The 25230-nt window shown below is 40.9% G+C and overlaps 1 protein-coding gene across 1 annotated transcript in view; it reads right to left on the reverse strand.

Annotated features, from left to right (window-relative positions):
- Nucleotides 1–14778, reverse strand: part of birc6 (baculoviral IAP repeat containing 6) — a 155109-nt gene extending 140331 nt beyond the window's left edge. Inside the window, 3 exon segments of the mRNA XM_041866138.2 lie at nt 8166–8303; nt 11705–11886; nt 14132–14778. Coding sequence (XP_041722072.2) covers nt 8166–8303; nt 11705–11886; nt 14132–14342 — 531 coding nt within the window. The 5' untranslated portion in view covers nt 14343–14778.
- Between the last annotated feature and the right edge of the window lie 10452 nt (nt 14779–25230).

A 25230-nucleotide genomic window follows, 5' to 3' on the forward strand; every position in this document is an offset into this window, starting at 1 on the left:
ACATTTGATTTCCATTGATAATTTGTGTGATTTTGTTGTCAGCACATTCAACTATGTAAAGAAAAAAGTATTTAATAAGATTATTTCATTCATTCAGATCTAGGATGTGTTCTTTTAGTGTTCCCTTTATTTTTTTGAGCAGTGTATAATACACCTTAGAACGGCACATGATTCTGTCCGAGAGTTTTATACGCTTTAGAATGACACTTCCTGTTTTGGCAGGAAATACCGTGAGAATTTATTTATTCTTGAAATGGAACATATACCGGGAAAATTTTAAACCCTAGTGTGGGGTAACTCACTGGTTATAGGACAATATTTACTCTTACAGGGACACACACATCTCTGTTAAATAAGACTAAACTAGTAGGTCACCCAGTCCTATGTGAGTGAGAGCTTAATCTCTCTCTACATAGAGTTGTTTAAAAATCTTTGGAGCATAGCCGAAGGGCGGGAGTTGTGCTGCATGGCAGGAACACAACAGTATACGAGGGTAAAGCAGGGGACAATGGTGAGACGGAAGTGGATTCATACACTAAAATATTCAAAAACATTTGTATAACAACATATATCCTTTTCTTGTGGGTGTTTTATGGCCGGTAGACAGACACATACAGTTAAAGTCGGAAGTTTACATACACCTTAGCCAAATACATTTAAACTCAGTTTTTCACAATTCCTGACATTTAATCCTAGTAAATATGCCCTGTCTTAGGTCAGTTAGGATCACCACTTTATTTTAAGAATGTGAAATGTCAGAATAATAGTAGAGAGAATGATTTATTTCAGCTTTTATTTCTTTCATCACATTCCCAGTGGGTCAGAAGTTTACATACACTCAATTAGTATTTGGTAGCATTGCCTTTAAATTGTTTAACTTGGGTCAAACGTTTTGGGTAGCCTTCCACAAGCTTCCCACAATAAATTGGGTGAATTTTGGCCCATTCCTCCTGACAGAACTGGTGTAACTGAGTCAGGTTTGTAGGCCTCCTTGCTCGCACACGCTTTTTCAGTTCTGCACACAAATGTTCTATAGGATTGGAGGTCAGGGCTTTGTAATGGCCACTCCAATACCTTGACTTTGTTGTCCTTAAGCCATTTGGCCACAACTTTGGAAGTATGCTTGGGGTCATTGTCCATTTGGAAGACCCATTTGCGACCAAGCTTTAACTTCCTGACTGATGTCTTGAGATGTTGCTTCAATATATCCACATAATTTTCCTTCCTCATGCTGCCATCTATTTTGTGAAGTGCACCAGTCCCTACTGCAGCAAAGCACCCCCACAGCATGATGCTGCCACCCCCGTGGTTCACGGTTGGGATGGTGTTCTTCGGCTTGCAAGCAACCCCCTTTTTCCTCCAAACATAACGATGGACATTATGGCCAAACAGTTTTATTTTTGCTTCATCAGACCAGAGGACATTTCTCCAAATAGTACGATCTTTGTCCCCCTGTGCAGTTGCAAACCGTAGTCTGGCTTTTTTATGGCGGTTTTGGAGCAGTGGCTTCTTCCTTGCTGAGTAGCCTTTCAGGTTATGTCGATATAGGACTTGTTTTTACTGTGGATATAGATAATTTTGTACCTGTTTCCTCCAGCATATTCACAAGGTCCTTTGCTGTTGCTCTGGGATTGATTTGCACTTTTTGCACCAAAGTACATTAATCTCTGGGAGACAGAACGCGTCTCCATCCTGAGCGGTATGACGGCTGCGTGGTCCCATGGTGTTTATACTTGCGTACTATTGTTTGTACAGATGAACGTGGTACCTTCAGGCGTTTGGAAATTGCTGCCAAGGATGAACCAGACTTGTGGAGGTCTACAATTTATTTCTGCGGTCTTGGCTGATTTATTTTGATTTTCCCATGATGTCAAGCAAAGAGGCACCAAGTTTGAAGGTAGGCCTTGAAATGTATCCACAGGTACACCTCCAATTGACTCAAATGATGTCAATTAGCCTATCAGAAGCTTCTAAAGCCATGACATCATTTTCTGGAATTTTCCAACCTGTTTAAAGGCACAGTCAACTTAGTGTATGTAAACTTCTGACCCACTGGAATTGTGATACAGTGAATTATAAGTGAAATAATCTGTCTGTAAACAATTGTTGGAAAAATTACTTGTGTCATGCACAAAGTAGATGTCCTAACCGACTTGCCAAAACTATAGGTTTGTTAACAAGAGATGTATGTAGTGGTTGAAAAACGAGTTTTAATGACTCCAACCTAAGTGTACGTAAACTTTAATATAATAATATGCAATTTAGCAGACGCTTTTATCCAAAGCGACTTAGTCACGCGTGCATAAATTTTTTTTTGTGTATGGGTGGTCCCGGGGATCGAACCCACTACCTTGGCGTTACAAGCGCCGTGCTCTACCAGCTGAGCTACAGAGGACTGTATATACAGTACCAGTCAAAAGTCTGGACACACCTACTCATTCCAGAGTTTTTCTGTATTTTGACTATTTTCTACATTGTAGAATAATAGTGAAGACATCAAAATTATGAAATAAAATATGGAATCACGTAGTAACCAAAAAAAGTGTTAAACAAATCAAAACATATTTTATATTTGAGATTCTTCAAATAGCCACCCTTTGCCTTGATGCACACTCTTGGCATTCTCTCAATCAGCTTCATGAGGTAGTCACCTGGAATGCATTTCAATTAACAGGTGTGCCCTGTTAAAAGTTAATTTGTGGAATTTCATTCCTTCTTAATGCATTTGAGCCAATCAGTTGTGTTGTGACAAGGTAGGGATGGTACACAGAAGATAGCCCTATTTGGTAAAATACCAAGTACATATTATGGCAAGAATAGCTCAAATAAGCAAAGAGAAACTACAGTCCATCATCACATTAAATAAAATAAAATTGTATTGGTCACATGCGCCGAATACAACAGGTGCAGACATTACAGTGAAATGCTTACTTACAGCCCTTAACCAAAAGTGCATTTATTTTATATAAAATAAAACAACAACAAAAAAAGTGTTGAAAAAAAAAAGAGCAGAAGCAAAATAAAGTAACAGTAGGGAGGCTATATATACAGGGGGGTACCGTTGCAGAGTCAATGTGCGGGGGCACCGGCTAGATGAGGTAGTTGAGGTAATATGTACATGTGGGTAGAGTTAAAGTGACTATGCATAAATAATTAACAGAGTAGCAGCAGCGTAAAAAGGATGGGGTGGGGGGGCAGTGCAAATAGTCCGGGTAGCCATGATTAGCTGTTCATGAGTCTTATGGCTTGGGGGTAGACTTGGCACTCCGGTACCGCTTGCCGTGCGGTAGCAGAGAGAACAGTCTATGACTAGGGTGGCTGGAGTCTTTGACAATTTTGAGGGCCTTCCTCTGACACCGCCTGGTATAGAGGTCCTGGATGGCAGGAAGCTTGGCCCCAGTGATGTACTGGGCCGTACGCACTACCCTCTGTAGTGCCTTGCGGTCGGAGGCCAAGCAGTTGCCATACCAGGCGGTGATGCAACCAGTCAGGATGCTCTCGATGGTGCAGCTGTGGAATTTTGAGGATCTGAGGACCCATGCCAAATCTTTTCAGTCTCCTGAGGGGGAATAGGCTTTGTCGTGCCCTCTTCACGACTGTCTTGGTGTGTTTGGACCATGATAGTTCGTTGGTGATGTGGACACCAAGGAACTTGAAGCTCTCAACCTGTTCCACTACAGCCCCGTCGATGAGAATGGGGGCGTGCTCAGTCCTCTTTTTTTTCCTGTAGTCCACAATCATCTCCTTTGTCTTGGTCACGTTGAGGGAGAGGTTGTTGTCCTGGCACCACACGGCCAGGTCTCTGACCTCCTCCTTATAGGCTGTCTCATCGTTGTCGGTGATCAGGCCTACCACTGTTGTGTCGTCGGCAAACTTAATGATGGTGTTGGAGTCGTGCCTGGCCATGCAGTCATGGGTGAACAGAGAGTACAGGAGGGGGACTGAGCACGCACCCCTGAGGGGCCCCCGTGTTGAGGATCAGTGTGGCAGATGTGTTGTTACCTACCCTTACCACCTGGGGGCGGCCTGTCAGGAAGTCCAGGATCCAGTTGCAGAGGGAGGTGTTTAGTCCCAGGATCCTTAGCTTAGTGATGAGCTTAGAGGGCACTATGGTGTTGAATGCTGAGCTGTAGTCAATGAATAGCATTCTCACGTAGGTGTTCCTCTTGTCCAGGTGGGAAAGGGCAGTGTGGAGTGCACTAGAGATTGCATCATCTGTGGATCTGTTGGGGCGGTATGCAAATTGGAGTGAGTCTAGGGTTTCTGGGATAATGCTGTTGATGTGAGCCATGACCAGCCTTTCAAAGCACTTCATGGCTACAGACGTCAGTGCTACGGTGCTTAAGACATGAAGGTCAGTCAATATGGAACATTTCAAGAACTTTGAAAGTTTCTTCACGTGCAGTCGCAAAAACCATCAAGCGCTATGATGAAACTGGCTCTCATGAGGACCGCCACAGGAATGGAAGACCAAGAGTTACCTCTGCTGCAGAGGATAAGTTCATTAGAGTTACCAGCCTCATAAATTGCAGCCCAAATAAATGCTTAACAGAGTTCAAGTCACAGACACATCTCAACATCAACTGTTCAGAGGGGACTTTTTGAAATCAAGCCTTCACGGTCAAATTGCTGCAAAGAAACCACTACTAAAGGACACCAATAAGAAGAAGAGACTTGCTTCGGCCAAGAAACACGAGCAATGGACATTAGACCGGTGGAAATCTGTCATTTGGTCTGATGAGTGAAAATGTGAGATTTTTGTTTCCAACCACAGTGACTTTGTGAGACGCAGAGTAGGTGAACGGATGATCTCTGCATGTGTTTCCCACCGTGAAGCATGGAAGAGGTGTGATGGTATCATTTGTTTTTCAACAGGACAATGACCCAACACACCTCCAGGCTGTGTAAGGGCTATTTTACCAAGAAGGAGAGTGATGGAGTGCTGCATCAGATGACCTGGCCTCCACAATCCCCCAACCTCAACCCAACTGAGATGGTTTGGGATGAGTCGGATGGCAGAGTGAAGGAAAAGCAGCCAACAAGTGCTCAGCATATGAGGGAACTCCTTCAAGACTGTTGGAAAAGCATTCCTGATGAAGCTGGTTGAGAGAATGCCAAGCGTGTGCAAAGCTGTCATCAAGGCAAAGGGTGGCTATTTGAAGAATCTCAAATATAAAATATATTTAGATTTGTTTAACACTTTTTTGGTTACTACATGATTCCATATGTGTTATTTCATAGTTTTGATGTCTTCACTTACATTCTACAATGTAGAAAATAGTAAAAATAAAGAAAAACCCTTGAATGAGTAGGTGTGTCCAAACTTTTGACACAATATATATATATATATATATATATATATATATATATATATATATATAGTACCAGTCAAAAGTTTGGACTCACCTACATATATATATATATATATATATATATATATATGAAATATTGAGTGTGTCACACATTGAGAGTCTTAAGGCTAATGTTGAACTTGGACCAGCCTCACCATCCGCCAGTGACTAGCAGATTGGACAATTGGAGTCAGTGTAATGGATGGTGGTTTGCTGCAGAAGCAGCCTGGCAGGGAGGCCCACAGAGGCAGTGGCAAGGTAGCTTCCTCAGCCATTGGCAGCCCAGCACATACCAGGAGAGATACATCAAATTCTGGAGGAGGAAGTAAAGGGGTGAGTAAATGGGGATTTCCCAGTGCCTTGGCTTTCACATTACACACCGATGGCTTTCTGGCCAAACTGTATGCATCGAGGGAGGTGGGGGTGTTCTTAAGATTTTGAAATCTTTCTGATTTGTTTTAGCCCAGGTTCAATTACACAGAGTGGAGAGTGGGCATTGGGACAGAAGCGGTGCTCGTCCCCCTGCTCTGGCTATTAATATGCCGATGAGGTCTGCAGTCTCTGCTCTTTGTGTCGCAGACTGCAGTCAGGTCTCAGGATCTCACCGGCAGTGAAATAGAGCGCATGTACGCATAATCAAAGAGACAAATGCAATGTCACACAACCACAGTCTTTCCTGTTAGACCTGCACTGAACATAAAAGGGCACTGGTTTGGGAGTGTGTGGGGGAATTACAACAAGCCGATTGAAGAATCGCCAGCTTTGCTAGAACCAAAACCGCACTTTATCCATCCACAGAGCAACACGATATCATGGGAAGCAGAACGCTACCAAATTACAATCACACGATTAGGGCTGGCACAATTACCGTATAACCGACAGATACGGATGAAGACCGTCATGAAAATAAAACAAACCGTCAAAACCGTTTAACTGTTTTTTTTGTGTGCGGAACGAATAGCAGGACGGCAAGGCACTTGTGGTGTTGAGTCACATAGAAATAGAATGAATAGAACAGGCTTGGAACCTCTAACCCTGGCAATTTGACTGGTAAACTCATGGGTACACTCGCAATGGCTGCCTGGTATTGTGTTTCAATCATTTTCAAGGTAATGCATAATGTTCATTCAAATGATAACTGATGTGGCTTGTGCAATGGGATTTATTTTTTGTAATATCAGTTGAGTTGAATCAACAAATCACAAAACATTGATGGGTACTCTCAGGGCTCTAAAGTACGACCAAGTTGGTCACATATGCGACAAAATATGCTAGTTTTAGTTTTATTTTGGGAGCACTGTGCGACTATGAACAAAATCTCCCAGATAATACTTGTTGTACGCTGTACCGTTGTTTCCAAGTGCCCTAGAGAAACAAGCCAGTGCAGATTTGTTAGGGTCATGGTTGCACCACTATTACAGCAAAAATGCTGTAATAGTGCTTTTAGACCAACCAGGTCAAAAGATCTGACCCATTTGACCAACTTTACCAGTATATCGAAACATTTGGGGGCACAGAAAGAGATCAATGATCATAGCAGTGAATGCATGACAGATCTCTTGCATATTACTATTTTTTATTAATGTTCAGTGTAATGCACCTCAACAGGAAAATAGAGCTTTTACTCAATGTAGAAATCTAATATTCCATAAGTGACTAATTTCAATGACAGGTAATTGTATCAACATTTTAGCTTTAATAATAAATAAACACATTTACAGTGTTACAAATTAGTTTCTAGGGCACAACATGTTCTTCAAAAGTAGTAGAATTCATATAGATCCAACATAGGCTGTATCTCAATCAATACATGTTTTTCATTGGGAGCACCAGTGCTACCAATGACACATTTCAATTTAGAGCCCTGGGTACACTTCCTGATTTTACTTCCTGCTTTGCTCCTATGGCTACACTTGCAATGGCCACCAGTCCACCCATTATACCATGATTGACTTGAATGGGGACGCCCGTTCTATTCATTACATTTCTATGGCAGCATATGCAGTCATGAGCAGAGGACAAAATGAGTTTAAAAAATAATCATATAAAAAAATATTCTGTGACCACAGTCATTAGGCTGGCCAATAACCGTCATCCCAAATTCCATGACCGTCACAGCCCTACACACGATATAGGCCTAGGCAAAAGACCTCAAATTAGCATTCCCATTTCAATCCATAAGTAGATTTTCAATTGTGAAGCTTTGATTAAAATAGCATGATCTTTAGTCTCCTTTGACTTCGCTCCACACACTGCTGAAGAACTGGCATTCCCTAGCGTTAGAGCTGTTATATCTGAGCAACACCTCTGCCACGGGAGATGACAGCTCTGCCCCAGCAGCACACTCTGCTATATCAGCTCCCCTAGCCTAGCACTGATTAGAATGTGTGGCAACAAGCTATGCACGCTATACTTTTACCTGATTGCATTTTTGTGTAGGTCACCGACTGCTGCGAGCAGAATACTAAGAACCTTAAAAGAAACACGTACCGTAACAGTAACTGACTGTCAGCCCCACTAATAAGACCTGGCAGGTTTTGAATAATTGAAGGCAAATTTGCCTAATGTTTGCACTACTGCACAGTCAATGGACCAACTTGTTCAACCCCTGGCATGCTCTCTAACAGGTGATTGACAACTTGTGGTGTCACAGTACAATCAGAGATAGGTGTTATGTTAGACAACTGAAGCTAACAGCTACACCTGTTTGGTGCATTTGTCTAACAAAGGCAGAAAACACCACAACATGAATATGGGTTAGTAGGCAAGTTGTGACACAGTTCGCCTCCTCCCAGAGCGCTGAGTGTGACTCACCTTGGCCACTTTGTGATTGGCTGCCGTCTCGTGTGAGGTATTCTTCAGCCCTTCTTTGAGCTGAGTGATGAAGATGTCGTAGCCCTCCGTGTTGGACACATCTACCTTCTCCAGGCAGGCCGAGAGCATCTGCTGAGCCTGCAGGGAACACACACATAGATCCACACTCACGGCATAGTACAAGGGGCAGAGATACAATAATGGGTTCAATGATGGAACCAAGGTCGTATGCCAGTTGTTGTTGACTCATTAGATTCAGATCGCAAATTACATAAATCATTCACAAATATGTTACATAAAAAATATTGTTCTCATTGTCCAGTAAAACTCACTAGGCTAGGCTTGCTAGTAATATGATTGATTTTCCTGAGTAACTTCTAGTAGCAGCATTATCCACCGCTAGCTGGCATGGAGATGCGGTCAATACTCATTAGATAGAGCCTTGGAGAGATGGGGCAGATCAGATGTGACAAAGCAGGCAGGCAGGAGGGAGGGAGTTAACAGTAACAGACTGCTGTAGGAGAGGAGGAACAGCCTGGGTAGATCAATAATACTGACAGCACAAAGTACACCCAGCCGTTCCCACAGAGGGCAGCAGCCCAAAGGGGTTATTATTATTTTTACAATCTGTCATTTCAACCAGTCTGACCATGCCATGTAACCACTGTCAAATTCATAGACAGCAATGGATGCAAGGACTGAAAAAAACAAGCTCCACTCTACAGGTGGGCCAACAAATGCAAATTAGCTGTGCAACCGGGTGGGAAAGGGGCATCTTAGAATAAAACGGTTTTACTAAATATTATTCTTACTGGATAACTTAAGGCAACCCTTTCCCTTTATCCCCCTCCAGTAAAGCATAGGGGCACATGCACTGGCATGCAGTCAATATAAATATTGGGACACCTTCTGAGCATTTCAATGAGGAATAAAACATGGTCTTGGCTGGGATATAGGCTGTGTGTGCTCAGATCTAAGCGCCTGTGGTGTGATGATTAAAACATCCATCAGTCTCTCAGAGGAATGAGGAGGGAAAACGTCTGAGTACATAGGCCTACTGTCTGTGAGCAAACCACACCAGATAGCCTGTAATGATTTAGACATGGGGCACATATAAAAACAGACAAAGGTCATAAAGTAAAGTAAGCCTTGCTTTGAAACCAACAGGTTTGCAACAGTCAAGGGTTACAACGATCTGGCTAAACTTGCTATGACTTTTGATGGGCCGGTACAACAAGAAACTGTTTAAATAAAGAATAATTAAAGAAAGTCTGTCAGTGTCTATCAGGCAAAGGGAAACAGTTTCCAGTGTGTAGCCTAAAAAATGAAATATTCACCTTTAGCATCAATTTGCCTGGTAAAATTAATGGGTGTGAACATTTAAATGAAATTGAATCTTTAACAAAAAAATCCTTAAGCGAAAAACAATGAGTTTACCCCCCCCCACAAAACTTAAATCACTGTGTTATCATAAACTACTACTAACAGGTCCTGATCATCATCATAAAGGAAAAAATATATATATATGTCCTACCTAACGTAACAATGCTGTAACATTAGTAAGAGGGGATATGCATCTTTCTAATTATTTGCAACAGATGAAGCGCTCAGCACGTCAGCGTCGTTAAGAGTTGGGGGGAAAAAGTGCTGATTAAAGAAATGATTGCAGTTGATACGTAACCCTTGTCCATAGCTTACTTGAGTTGCGAAGGTAATTTCTTAAATGAAGGACTGCAAGCGCCATTTGAGCCGCGACTCACGCTACTCAAGCCTGCTTTTGTTAAACATGAAACAAAGTAGGCCCCTAGACTAATGAATACGCTATTTGCCTTCATCAAAATAATGTTTCTGCCTAGGTTTATGGGAGGTTGTAACCTATTCTAAATGGCACAGTATAGCAGCTGGCAAAAAAGCCCAAAATAGACGAGACGTGTCTATTATTCCAACACTGCAGCCCGTGGTTGGAACACATATTTCCCTCATTTAAATCAACCAGTCAATTTATGGGCTGGCGTAGTAGCACGTGGTCTGCGGTTGTAAGGCCGGTTTAGACGTACTGCCAAATTCTCTAAAACGAAGTTGGATGCGGCTTATGGTAGAGAAATTAACAACAGCTCTGGTGGACATTCCTGCAGTCAGCATTCCATTTGCACGCTCCCTCAAAACTTGAGACATCTGTGGCATTGTGTTATGTGACAAAATTGCACATTTTAGAGTGGCCTTTTATTGTCCCCAGTACAAGATGCACCTGTGTAATGATCATGCTGTTTAATCAGCTTCTTGATATGCCACACCTGTCAGGTGACTGGATTCTCTTGGCAAAGGGGAAATGCTCACTAAGAGGGATGTAAACAAATTTGTACACAAAATTTGAGATAAATAATATTTTTGTGCGTATGGAAAATGTCTGGAATCTTATTTCAGCTCATGAAACATGGGAGAGTTGAGAGTCGCTAATGCACATAAATCACAACGTGAATGAACGGTTGTCTTCGGGACAAAATTTCACCTGCCTTCAGGAAGCCACAAAGCAGATTCCAGATGCCTAAGCCTACCGTATGACTGATACAATTTCATCACACCTAACGGTCATACCACACAATAGAAATTCACATCTAATTTTATGAAATGTTATCGGTTTAATGGAAAACAGATAAAATGTCAGTTTAAACGTTAAGAACAATTGTCCATCTGTCACATCCCTAATAGTAGCCTACTTTAATACATTCTACAATTACAATGGCAACTCAGCAATAGAAACACTAAGGCTTTCTCTGAAATTATAAATTGCGGTTTCTCTGTGCATCCCTTTTCAGGAAAAGGCTAGAATACCACAATGGGTCCAATTGCAACTGTCTGTAGGCTATATTGACTCACCAGAGGGGGAAACGCTGTGTTCAAATAGTTCAATTTAAAAAAGTTAGTGTAACCAGGCCATACAGATACCACAGGCCAGAGATAGCAAAGGACATGAAACAAAGATGAGCACCCTCATTAATTATTTCAGGGGTGTAATGATCGATTCCTAACTTTAGATTCACACACATTTTTACGCAAATCTCCCACTGAGATGCATGATTTACATGAAAGTCTGAGGTATTAGCACAGGCCAAGAATTGTCATACTCATTAAGACATAAATGAACGGGAGTGGTGGATTCTCCACAGTTAGCATGTGTGCTCTCACTGTGGACCAGTTTTTCTACATTACTAAGCAGGCCTGTCGTCAGGTTTGTGTGATCTTAGAGCAAGGTAGACAATGCTTGCAGTAGTGGGACATATTCAAACGATTGATACCGGTGACATATTTTGCACTCACAACAGTAAAAGTTTATATTTAAAAAATAGATGCATTAAAAACATAAAGGTAAGATGACAATCAGCCAAAGTACCACTGTTTTTGAGCATTGATCATTGTTGTTCATTGTGTGTGGTACTATAATACCATTGTTTGTGAACATATTAATGTCAGCTATTCTATGTCAATGGGTTTAAAAGACAACTTTTGTGAGTGCTATGTGCACTGGCTAGCTCTCTTACCTCTGTGACAGGCAGCTCTAGCTGGACCATGTCCTCTGGTTTGGCCACGGGGGCCTGCAGGGCTGTATCCAGCAGCAGGATGCCGTTCAAGTCCTTTCTGCAGCCCACTGCATAGTCGTCCACGAAGAGGACCTTGTCTACCGCAGGGAAGTACTGACACCTAACACGGCCTCCAGGTTTAGCTAGGAAACACAAACATCAAGGGTTTAGCTACTAAGACATAGCATTGGCTGGACCTCTGCTGTCAGATCATGTTAATCAGATACTAAAATAGCCTAAATCTTTGAATTTAGTCTTTGAAATATTGAAGAGGTAAACTGCAAGTTGCTAGTTACAGTCACAATAATCTCATGGGCATCCTGACTGAAAACAACTGGTTATGTATCATTGTTTGGCATAATGCAGCACCAAGAAACAATCAAGGCTTACAAGGAGATGTTGCACTTCAGAATGAAATGTAAAGCCTAAACAATTTACAAAACTTGTGTTTAAATTTCAATTACACAGTCTCCCCCAAAATAATGAATGCATTGCCCTATTGGATAACAATTTTTTATTATTATTATTATTATTATTTACTACTACTACTGTAATGTTATAGTTACTTACAATTAAAACATTTCCCCCCAGACACTCCTATAGCCTTTAACTATGTTATTACCACTTCATTCTGTGCTGTAATGTAAAACAGTCAGTCCAGCATACTGCATACCCAAACACATGAGGACATAAACACATCCACTCAGAACTGGGAGATGCCCCAACTGCAATGTTAAAATAGATTAATAAATAAATAGCTAAGTGCATATGCTAAGAGGGAAGTCATTGAGGGAAGTGATTTTACAGCACATTACACATTGAAGTGAACACTAAAAGCCATGAAATGGTTTACAGCTTCAGTTCAGCAAATTGATTCAGTTGGTAGCTAACTTTACTACTGTAGTAAATTAACTACAGTAGGCACTATAGACGAAAGGCATCAAAATACACACAGATGTTTGTGCTCATTGGATTCAATGTAGCTACAGATGGGGAGTCACGTTGTAGAACAAACACCAATCATTTCCATTGTTTGGCATCGTCAAATATAAACTGTCAAAAACTAAACCCACGCGGACTTAACTCACTATCGTCAACCATTTCCTTCCCCAAATTGTACAGCTACAACACTATTCGCTAGCTAGATTGCCAACAGGCATTGCATACTTTCTCGTTCTGCGTAGTACGAATAGCAACAACACGTCATAACCAACTAGTAGCTAGAGCTAGCTAGATAAACATTCTGCAACAAACTAGTTATCTATAGCTAGCACGCTTGTTAAGAACATTTACTGCGACACCACATGCTCGCGGCCGGGTGATCATCGATGAACTGACAGCTTAGCTAACATACCTGACTAACAAATGTAACGTTATTAACTGGTAGTTACGCTAATATTAAACCTAGGCTATCGTTAGTTAACTACAGTAACTGATGTAACTTCACGTGGGTAGCTAACGTTAGTTACTCGAAACTGGACATTGTAAGTAATGTGACAAAACTAGTCCACAAATGCTTTCTTTACAGATAACTTAGCCAGCCATTACACAATGGTGTACCTCTTCCCAACACAGCCAACGAACAGTTAGTGCACTAGCTAACTGTTACATAGTTAGCTAGGTAACATTAGCTATTTAGCTAGTTAGCTAGGCTGAGTCGTATCATCACAATTAGTTCGCTAGCTAGCTAACATTAGTTACTGCTGATTATCTAGCTTGCTAAATGTTACCTAAACATGTTACCTAAACATGGCGTAATGTTGTGTGATGGATTTACAGTAAGGAAGTTGCTTAGCTAATTAACGTTATAGCTAACGTTAACCAAGTCGCACTATTATAACATGCGCATTATTAACGATTGATTGAATGTTGACGTTAAACGTTAGATAATGTTAGCGGGATCGCTAGCTTAGCCAGCTAGCTGATGATGCGAAACGAGCTGTTTTCATAAGAAATCGCTAACATTGGCGTAAATTCAGTTAGCCAGTTAGATAGTTAACTACCTAACTATTTTAACAAACTGTCTTGACAGCAAGAGTCTTAAGACATGTAACTATCTACTGTAGCTAACCAGATAGGAGCTAGTTTGCCACTGTCAGTATCTGACTTTGATGTAACTCTAGCTTTAATTTAGGTAGTAAGTAAGCTAGCTAGCTACTATGTTATGCAAGTAATTGTTAGGAATCGGATAAAACAAATTGTTTCGTGAATCGGTACTTTAGTTAAACGTCAGAATTCACGTTCTAACGTTATTTCATTTGCTAACTAGCCAAATACGGCTAGCTAGCTAACCCCAAGTTAACTGAGGTGATTGTCAAAATAATTAAACATTAGCAAACTAACCGTACCTAGTTAAAACAGTTACTTAGCCCCTGGGCCCTGACTTACCATGCAAGGCCGAGGCTTGGAGAATTGCCCCTGATGTGCCGTCGATGACTTTGATACTGCCCCGGCTATTAACAGCCAGGATAGCGTTAAGGGCCGGGTGGTAGGAAAGGCTTCGCAGGCCCTCCTCGTCGCAACGACGGCAACCGTCTCTCAGTACAATCCAGTCTGAGGAGGTGGACGAGCAGGAGCCCGGCGAGGCCGCGGCCGCCATCTTTCTTAAATTTTCCCTTCCCTTCTATGTGTTTTTAGGGAGCTCCGTTGATACGAGTAAGATTAATACGTGTAAAAGCTGAATCCCAAACTACCGCTCCTCTACTACTGCTGACTCTTCTGCGGCTTCTGCTCCTCCGCCCGTTACCACAGCAGTAGCTATTCACCATCAGTACTGAGAAAGCTACGAGCCGAGCGTCGCTCTCTGTCAGATGGACGTCAGGTAAACGGAACAAGCGTAGTGCTTGGCCATCACGCGATACTAGAGAGGGCACTGCGATGTTGACGTTCTTGAGTTGAGTCCAGACAGAATCTCTTTGGATGACATCTGTTTGTGAATGTTACGATTCCCCCACTGTAAATCGTGTTTGTTGTGACTCCCACAGATAGAAAGACAGTATGTTTGCGCTCAGGCTAGAATGGAGGCGGCCATCTTCTTCTTCAATGACGTTTAACGGCGGTTGGCATCCAATTTGTTGCATTACCGCCACCTACTAGCCTGGAGTTCAACTCCCTTATCTTTCCTTGAAAAATAAAATAAACCAAAGCAAAGAAATATCCTACCATCTAACACTACACCCACACCTTCAACACTACAACTAATAATTAACCCCTCCCTTCTCCACTGTTTAAATACACCCACTCCTACCTCATGCCCTCAACCTGAATGGATGGGACATCACCACTTAACACTCCCTGTAACTCTTCTGCTGTCAAGTCTCGCACACCCAAATATCTCTCTGCAGCTGCCACCACCACCTCAATTTTCTTCGATTTGCGTTCCATCCCGCAGTACAATTAATAAGCATTGCTATAAACGCTAAAAATCAAATCTTGCTGAACCATATATTACTTTTTGGTTTATCCCTCTGTACTGGTACATCTCTACTACTCACACCATTTCTCTCAGGATCCCTCCCCCTTGATCCATCTTCCTCTACTTTCTTCACTGCCTCCGCATATGACAACTTATTCTCTACTCTTACCCTGGATACCTCAACCTGCTTCTCTCGCACTGGACATGTCTGATCCCCAGCCCCATCGCCACCCCTTCAATTAGCACACATGGAGGCGGCCTTCTTCGTCTTCGGTGGGGTTTATCGGCATCCAACGTTATGGTGCATTACCGCCACCTACTGTACTGGAGTGTGGGCCTTCTTCTTCTTCTTTTCTTCTTCTTCTTCTTCTTCTTCAATATAATGGCGGTTTGCAAACAAACGTTAAAGGTGCATGCCGCCACCTACTATGCTGGAGTGTGTGGTCAATCACGGTTTACAACATTAGCTCCACATTTCTAAATCCTCTTACATACTCAGTACTTCTGATAAAATAAAAAAGAACCCTACTAACTTCTAATAGATGCTCCCCCATCCCCAAAATCCCTTCCAAACCCCCCCAACCTCATTGACCTACACTTCAATCTTTCCCTCTCTATTTTTCAACATACTTACAACAATATAACAACACATGCTCCACCGTTTCATCGACCATACACTCCAGACACAAACCATTCACATGCTTGCCAACCAGATGTAATGACGAGTTCAATGTACAATGTCTTAGGTGCAATCGAGCAAGCACCACCTCTTCCTTCCTAATCTGACTTTTGAATCTTGGTCCACCGACCTTTCTTTGGAGGGCATATAAATGCCGGCCCTTGGGCTCAGAGTCCCATCTCTTCTGCCACACATCTATCAACATGGCTCTGGTCTTACATTTGGCCTCACCTCTACCCAGTGGAACATTAATATCAATTATCTCTCATTTTAAAGCTCTGTTGGCTATCTGCTCTACAATTTCATTCCCTTCCACACCCGAATGGGCTGGGACCCAGCAGAATCTTACTACTACACCCAGTCTCTCAATTCTCCATAATAACATTAATGCCTCCAATAGTAGGTCACTCCTATTAGATTTGCCAGATGATAAACTATTCAATACAGACAGGGAATCTGAGCATACTATAATTCTGACAGGTTGAACGTCTTCCACCCACTGGAGGGCAACTACTATCGCCAACATTTCAGCTGAGTATACTGACAGTTCATCTGTTAGTCTTCTACATACCTGCCACAGGAGGTTGGTGGTACTGTCGTATCGCGTAAGTGCTGGCAATTATTGCTGATAAACAAAGGAGTCCGCTCATACTGAACTTGGATCATAAGGTTTATTCATATCACAAGCTTCAGCATAAGTGACAGATGTCATGACATCCGGAGAGCGACGGCCCGGATTGCAATGGTCGCTCTGCCCTTTCTTTGTCTAGCCCCTACTTATAAACAATGCAAAAAGATGGGTGCTCCCTCTTCTGGCCAATCACCAGTCTCCCCTGGGGCATCACCCCACAAACGCCACATTTGACCTAACATAAACAACATTCCATTTCTTCATGAAAAACATTTAACAAAGGCATAATCCTAATACACGACATTTCCCCCCTTCGAGACTAAACAGTCTCGAAAACAAACAGAATAGGATTATGACAAGTGACAATTTATCTTATTGAGTATCTTTAACATTAAACCAAAAACATTCTTCTCTAGAGTGTAAATACCTTTCTATGAAATATGAATAACTGTTTATGAAGTGTGAATACATTACTATGAAATATGAACAAATCTTTATGGAGTGTGAGAGCAAAAAACTGTCCGGCAACCTTCGTTCCAAATCCATCCATCAATCAAGACAGTAAAATTCTCTCACGGTCCCTCTGCCCCAGGCAACCACCTAGATACTCCAGATAAACTCATAAACCATGTAAATGCATTTGAAACTATGATGCAATTAAATACACATGTAAGCCCCTGCAAACAAAATCCTATCCAAAAAATATCCACTCTAAGGCTGGTCAACCCATTGGACCCTACAGTGGACCTCTCCCTGCCTAGACTCCCTGTCCCTAAGCATCAACTAAATAAACAAAAACATCTAAGATCCCCACATGTATCCAATAACATCAAATATCATTCTACAAAAATTAATACCTAAGAATATGACACAAATTATGTATTATACATGCAAATATGTCTATATTTCATTGCAAACACTGGAATGTAGTCCACTACATTTCATCTCCCCGTAGTCTCGACTTCCAATGGATTGTTGATGATGGACTCGGAATCTCTCCACACCTTTCTTGTTTCATCTCCTCCAGTCATTGTCCTTTCATATTGTCCTTGTTTGAGTATTTCAATCTCCACATGTTCCCCCAAATGCTTCTGGAAGAAAAGAAAAGACCAAACAGTATCTTTTGCAAAACAACACTTTCAAATTAAACATCAATATCAACTAAGAATATAAAAATGATATATAAATGATGTATGAATCACATTAACCCACTTCCCCCCTTTTGATTCATAAAATCATACTAAAATCACCCTAATATTGAAATTTTTTTGAAAAATGATCAAATCATAAAAAATGATATTTATCCATTCAGTTCCACTTGTCCATCTTCATCCAGATCAGGAACAGTCAACAACGGCATCTGAGTGTTGTCTCCAGGCATCACTCTCCAACCTATCTCAATATCATAGCTTTCTCAAAGGTCAGTAACAAATTACAAACATCACACACAGTGTTATCAAAGCTGCAACTAAAATCTGAACCATCACTGCCCCTACTGGGCCTACCTGATCTTGCAACCAAGTCTTCGCTGACTTCCGCTCCTTCAGATCTACCAAATGCATCCCTTATATTCTTCAATGCATATATAACCCTAGTGATAATATCTGAACTATCTGGACTCAAAGTATAACTAACATTATCAATAGGATCTTCCCAAATGTTACACCATACCATGGAAAAAGTCCCCCCTTCTCTCTTAGATTTATCCTTCAATGATAGGCTTGAAGACTATGACATGTCTCTTTTCACCCTTTTAACCCTAGCTTCAGATTGATCTGTGTTCGGTGCTACCCCTCTTTTAATGGTAAAAACCTCATATGGAAGCTTCAACGTTGACATGTAACAACATCCTGTCCATCCATAGGGTAAGAATATATATGCTTTATCACCACAAACCCACCAAATATCTCTAAAATTCCCAATAGTTACATTGACAGGCAAAAGCTGATCTTTCACCATCAAAGTCCTGCTCTTCTTACTACCTGGTACATAAAAAGTAACATATTTCTCATTACTACCCTTAAGGTCATGCATACCCAAAGTTATCATATAACATCACAATCTGATATTCCCATAAACATACCCCTTACCTCATATGTTTTATTAGAACCAAACAACTTTTAGCCCTCACTGCTTTCACCTCAAATGCTTCAGGGTTTGCTGTTACCTGATTTTACTTCCCATCTAACAAATGCACCCAAGTTAATTCACTTAACCCAATAACACCTAACCCTAGGCTTAAACAAATGTTTTGACAACGACATTATTTTATCGGTTACTGATTGTTGCTGATACCACAGTCATGACAAAGCATAAGATTGACACATACTTGATAAAGGTCGAGCGACTGTCTCTAAAATGTTTGGTGCTGGAATTCTCACCAGACATGGACCCTCAAGATTCCTCACTGATCTTACAGAATGAGTTAACTGCTGGAACCAAAGATTCCTACCTGCCCATCCATCTTTAACTTTCACAACAGAAGAATCAAACCACATGCATATAGTTTCTCTCTTCCCTAACGAGCGGTACTGATCAGATACCTCTCCTTGTCTGTCATTAAAATCAAAGACCTCATCCTGTACCTCCATGATAGTATCCTGTACTATTTCAGATGAATCTATATTCTCTCTACCACTATCTGCTCTCCTATTTTAACCCTATTCGTACTATCATTGACAGCACTCTCCATCCGTAACATAAACCCCTGAGTCCTTCTTGCTACCCCCTTTAATTTCAGAAAAGTTGTTGTCGGTGTCATACTTCCTACATTTGCTATTGCCATCGTATCATTAATCCCTTCCAAAGTTACCATTAAAGTAGTTGATCTAGTTGATGTATTAACACTCTTAACTACTTCTAGTGCGAAAGTTCCCGATATCCTCTGTGTATTATCTACTGTTGGAGTGACTACTGTAATCTACTCCTCCTGAACTCCTTCGGTGACTGTGGAAGCTTCAACAGATTTCACATTTTCCATTATAAGCGTCACTTTACGAATTACATAGCCTTTTAACCAATAATTCTTAACCGGAACAAATTTTAATGCTTGCACTAGATAAGTACACATATATTCTCCCTGATCTTTCTCTGTAACATTACGCAAAATAAGTGAACAATCACTCATAACCTCTTCCACTTCATATCGTTGTACAAACTATACCTCCTTTGACTAGGGACACCGCTTCTACATCTGGTCCTGATAACAATACTTCTTCTCCATAATTATCTCTCCATGTGGGAGGAACGTCCCCATCCTAACCCTAATACGTATTTTTCCCCCTAAAATTGGTGCTGGAGCTATTGGTTCCCTTATAATCAAATGCGATATATTTATGGCTTTAATAACTATCAATGTTGAAAGAGTTAAATTGCTTCTCACTGTTGTTTTAATAGACTGAAGTGTTGATGTCATTGTTGTTACTTCTAGTTTCCCCAAAGCTTTGAACTCTTTGCTTGTACTTCCATCTATCACCACTAGTGTCAAATGACGTAAATGTAACTTACATTCACTCTCTCTTCCTACTCTAAACCCTAACTTTCAAACTTTTGATTATAAAAATACACCTATAATTACCTTGATCTCCCTACTCTAAAGTGTCCTTCACCACTGTTCTCTCTCTCTTACTACTAACTTTGAAACTTAGCTTACTGTCTTAGAGTTCCTTCAACCTAGTTCTCCTAACTTTTTAATCTAATCTTTTCTCCTAACCTTTAAAAACCTTTTCCACTGATTTATTCACAAAATCTCTTTACCACCAAATTTTTAGGATATGTGATTGGGAAGTCCCCCTGCTTCTGACTTCTTTACACACAGACTTGGCAAACGACTAAACACCTTTTAGCCTAGCCTGAAATCTCTTGGTGTAAGAATGTAACCCAGAATAACAGTCACCCCTTTTAACTTTATTTTTCAGACAGATTGTCTAATAGGCAGTCTAATAGATTATCATCCTTCCTATGATATTATCTTTTTAAGCAAATATGATTCCCAAAAACCCTACTTTTGAAAATCCTCTACCAGACATCCGTCTAGTGTACATCTTATTGTACAATTCAATTTAAACAATGCATCTCTTCCCAACACTACAATAGGTACTAATATTAGTATGTCTATTTTGATTTCTCTTTGAGTTCTATAGCAGAGCTCAATTGGTTCCTTAAGAGTAATTAGCTGTTTTACTACCTCAAATCCCTATCCTAATTAGTTAATTTTACATAGTGAGATGTTTAACCTCTTTAGGCTGGGATATTGTCCTTGTTTGAGTATTTCAATCTCCACATGTTCCCCCAAATGCTTCTGGAAGAAAAGAAAAGACCAAACAGTATCTTTTGCAAAACAACACTTTCAAATTAAACATCAATATCAACTAAGAATATAAAAATTATATATAAATCAATCAACCAAAATTTCACTATGAAATAATTCAATTAAAATTTCTATTAAAAAACAATTTCTAATTAAAATAAAAAATCAATTAAAAAATCAATTAAAAATTCTGAATAATTAAAACCAATTTTTTATTTCTACATCCTATGTCAAACAATTTATCAATTAGTGGTGGCTATCTTACCACAACCCATCAAATGCAAGTAGTCAACTTCAGACTACAATACCCATAAACAAAGCCTGTAACCCTACCATTACTACAATTCCCATAAACCCCCTTGCTCTATAGGCACCTAATTATCTTTATTTTACAGAATAATGTCAGTCCTTGATTCCCAACACAACTCCAATCAACCCCAGTGATGCACATAGCCTCCAAAATGCAATTTTTATTTGCCAAGCCTATGTGAAATTGTCATAACATCAGATATCCTGTAGGGGAAGATTTTGTGAACAGAAAAGCACTGGCCTGATTTTGACTGATCCTCTGCCTGCGTCACACCTTGTCACGTGACGCACGTCAGCCCCTCCTCTCTCTCTCCTCTGCTCTCGTCCTGTCGCCTCTCATATGACAAGAACAGAGACACAGCAAAAGATTTTAGTGGTTACTGCAATCACTGAGTTATCTCAACCATATTCAATATTCCTTCGTTCACATTCGCTTCAAGACTTAATTCAGGACTAAATAGATCGCTCAAAAACATTTTTATTTACTTTTTATTTATTTTAATCGTCTTTTAATTTAATTTATTATAGTCCGCCAACATATATCTAATATATAAATTCACTACATCTCAACAAATAGTTTCATTTTCAAACAGCAGCCGCTTTAAACTATAAGATTCGTGTTAAAATCTCTCCTCTTTGTTCCCTCGTCTGTGTCTCTCTGTCTCTTCCTGAGCACGCAACCCCACAGAAATATGACCCTTTACCCACAACCCCGTGTTGTAGTTTTAGCAAACAAAACATGTTGTAGTTTAGTACCGGAACCCAACGTCTCATAATCTCGTGCCATAAACTACAACTCCCACGTTTTGTAGTGCAGTGTCATAAAATTAAACGCATGCGCAAATGCATTCAATGATACGATTCCCAGACAATAGAACGATAGCATTACGCTACAGCTTCACTATTTTATACCTTATAATCGAATAATTACACATAACAGAGCTCACATTTGCGTAGAACTCTGAATTCCACACACAGACATATTTTAAGAGGCTTTAATCCATCGCAATGGGACCTCTAAGGACACGTTAGCATGTAGCACGCAACACAATTAGCATTAGCCGCTATGTACCATGTAGCATGAAACACAATCCAGCATTAGCATTAGCCTTAGCCTTTAGCTAACTGCGGCCTACCACGCCCTAAGTAACCTTGCATTGTGCCTAAATCATTGTCCATTTATCCCCTGCTAACTTTATGCTGCCGTGAGTTCTGGATAATTATATGAGCGGTTACCCCAAACAAATACCCCGTTGACTACAAGATGAGCATAACTTACAATATAACCGTCCACCTCATAGTTCCCAGAACCAACCTGACAACACACCTAGCGCGTTGCAAGGATTTATGGCCCACTCCTAAGGAGTCGCCTCGTTCCGAGGTCTTCCACAGATTCACAATGCCCTAATTGCATACGTATTCCTGACTTTATTCTGCCAATATCTGCCGTTAATATCTGCCTTCAATTGCTGTACAATTTTAGAATAATTATTACCAGACTCCTAGTCGACCGCAATAACGCCACACGAGGCACACTTTGGTCTAATGGTACATCCCTCCGTGTACACAAGCAGTATCCAACCTAACAATCTCACAAAGCTTGTGAGGAAAAAACTCACCCTTTTCTGGCCATGGCTTCAGAGCGAGTTAACTTGGCGGCTGAATGGAACAGAGGAGAGATGCAGACCAGCCCCACGTTGGGCGCCATTTGTCGTATCGCGTAAGTGCTGGCAATTATTGCTGATAAACAAAGGAGTCCGCTCATACTGAACTTGGATCATAAGGTTTATTCATATCACAAGCTTCAGCATAAGTGACAGATGTCATGACATCCGGAGAGCGACGGCCCGGATTGCAATGGTCGCTCTGCCCTTTCTTTGTCTAGCCCCTACTTATAAACAATGCAAAAAGATGGGTGCTCCCTCTTCTGGCCAATCACCAGTCTCCCCTGGGGCGTCACCCCACAAACGCCACATTTGACCTAACATAAACAACATTCCATTTCTTCATGAAAAACATTTAACAAAGGCATAATCCTAATACACGACAGTACCTTAATTGGGGAGGATGGGCTTGTGTTAATGGCTGGAGCGGAATAAGTGGAATGGTATCAAATACATCAAACACATGGTTTCCATGTGTTTGGTGCCATTCCATTTGCTCCTTTCCAGCCATTATTATGAACCGTCCTCCCCTCAGCAGCCTCCACTGATATCTGCACATCAAATTCAGGAACGTAAATGCCTGCTCCTGTGTGCCCACTATCTGAGTCCTTGGGTCCATCTGTGAAAAGCGTTAAAAATGCATAAAAACTTTGACCAATGTAATTTTCAACCAGTTTCCCTATATCACTGACTTCTGACCAATCTTTTCTTTTCTTTACCAAGGTTAGATCAAAAGCAGGATCTGTGAATAACCACGGAGGAACATCCCCTATCACCACAGAAGGGCCAACCTCCAACTCCCTCAAACCACTCTCATCAGCAAGCTTTCCAACTGTCCAACCAAAACCACTGCCTTGTCTACTTGTATATTCCCAACAGGCATCTAGAACAGTAGCAGTGGAATGGACCAGAGACAGGGAGAAACTAAATCCTACCTGCCAGCCCCCTTTCTCTTAAAAAATAGAACTTATTTGAAACTGTATCTAATGATGTTCTACTCAGTATGCTCTTAAAAATCAATTCCTAATACCCCCTTCTCCCTCATACTGGATCTCAGCCTCTCTCTTTCCCTCTCATACTGCCCACACTGTATCAGTACAGTACATCATATCTGGCCTTGTGCCCTCTCTGAATCGTGGCTTTGAAAGCTTTAGCAGGATTCTTTCTCTTCACAACTGGCTACGTGATGATTGCAGCTCAATGGGTGTAACTTTTGTTTACAATTTCAATACCTTTTGGAAACAAAACATGTTTTATAAGGAGGATGGGATCCACCCCAATCATTTGGGTTCCTGGATTCTTTCACAGCATTATAAGGCTGCGTTGAGACAATAACTTATCAATGACCCAAGCCCAGCTCAGCTAATCCCTACCATTGTGACACAGAGTTGTCATAATGCTTCAGCAAATATACATTACACCAGGGGCGTCGGTAGACACAATATAAGTAACCAAATTTTTGTCCCTCTAACTGCCCTGAATGCCTCTGCTGATCCTACAGCTATTGTATGCAGTAATCATGTGCCTAAGAACCAGATTTATACTGTTAGCACTGAGCCGGTGTGCCCTAGGAGGAAGTCCACTGTGTGCAGCTCACCCTGCACTAACATAAAGAACATGAACACATCTACTGCTGCTAAGCTTCCCAGTAAAGCAATAAAAACATGTAAGCATCCCAGAAGAAAAGTGCTCAAAATAGCCCACGTTAACATATGTAGCTTAAGAAATGAAATCAATCATTTGCTAGTAACAGATGACATTCATATTCTCACTATCGCTGAAACACACTTAGATAATACCTTTGATGATACAGTGGTAGCAATACAAGGTTATAATATTGACAGAAAATATAGAAATGCCAATGGTGGAGGTGTTGCTGTTTATATTCAGAACCACATTCCTGTGAAGATTAGAGAGGATCTCATGTTAAATACTGTTGACGGAATATGGCTACAGGTTCATCTGCCTCACCTAAAGCCCATTCTGGTGGGAAGCTGCTATAGACCACCAAGTGCTAACAGTCAGTATCTGGATAACATGTTGGAAATGCTTGATAATGTATGTGATATCAATAGAGAGGTATACTTTCTGGGTGATTTAAATATTGACTGGCTTTCATCAGGCTGCCCACTCAAGAGAAAGCTTCAAACTGTAACCAGTGCCTGCAACCTGGTTCAGGTTATCAGTCAACCTACCAGGGTAGTTACAAACAGTACAGGAATGAAATCATCAACATGTATTGATCATATCTTTACTAATACTGCAGAGATTTATTTGAAAGCAGTATCCAAATCCATTGGATGTAGTGATCACAATATAGTAGCCATATCTAGAAAAACCAAAGTTCCAAAGGCTGGGCCTAATATTGTGTATAAGAGGTCATACAATACGTTTTGTAGTTATTCCTATGTTGTTGATGTAAAGAATATATGTTGGTCCGTGGTGTGTAATGAGGAGCAAACAGACACTGCACTTGACAC

This window comes from Coregonus clupeaformis, chromosome 37, assembly GCF_020615455.1.
Source record: "Coregonus clupeaformis isolate EN_2021a chromosome 37, ASM2061545v1, whole genome shotgun sequence".
Classification (NCBI taxonomy): Eukaryota; Metazoa; Chordata; class Actinopteri; order Salmoniformes; family Salmonidae; genus Coregonus; species Coregonus clupeaformis.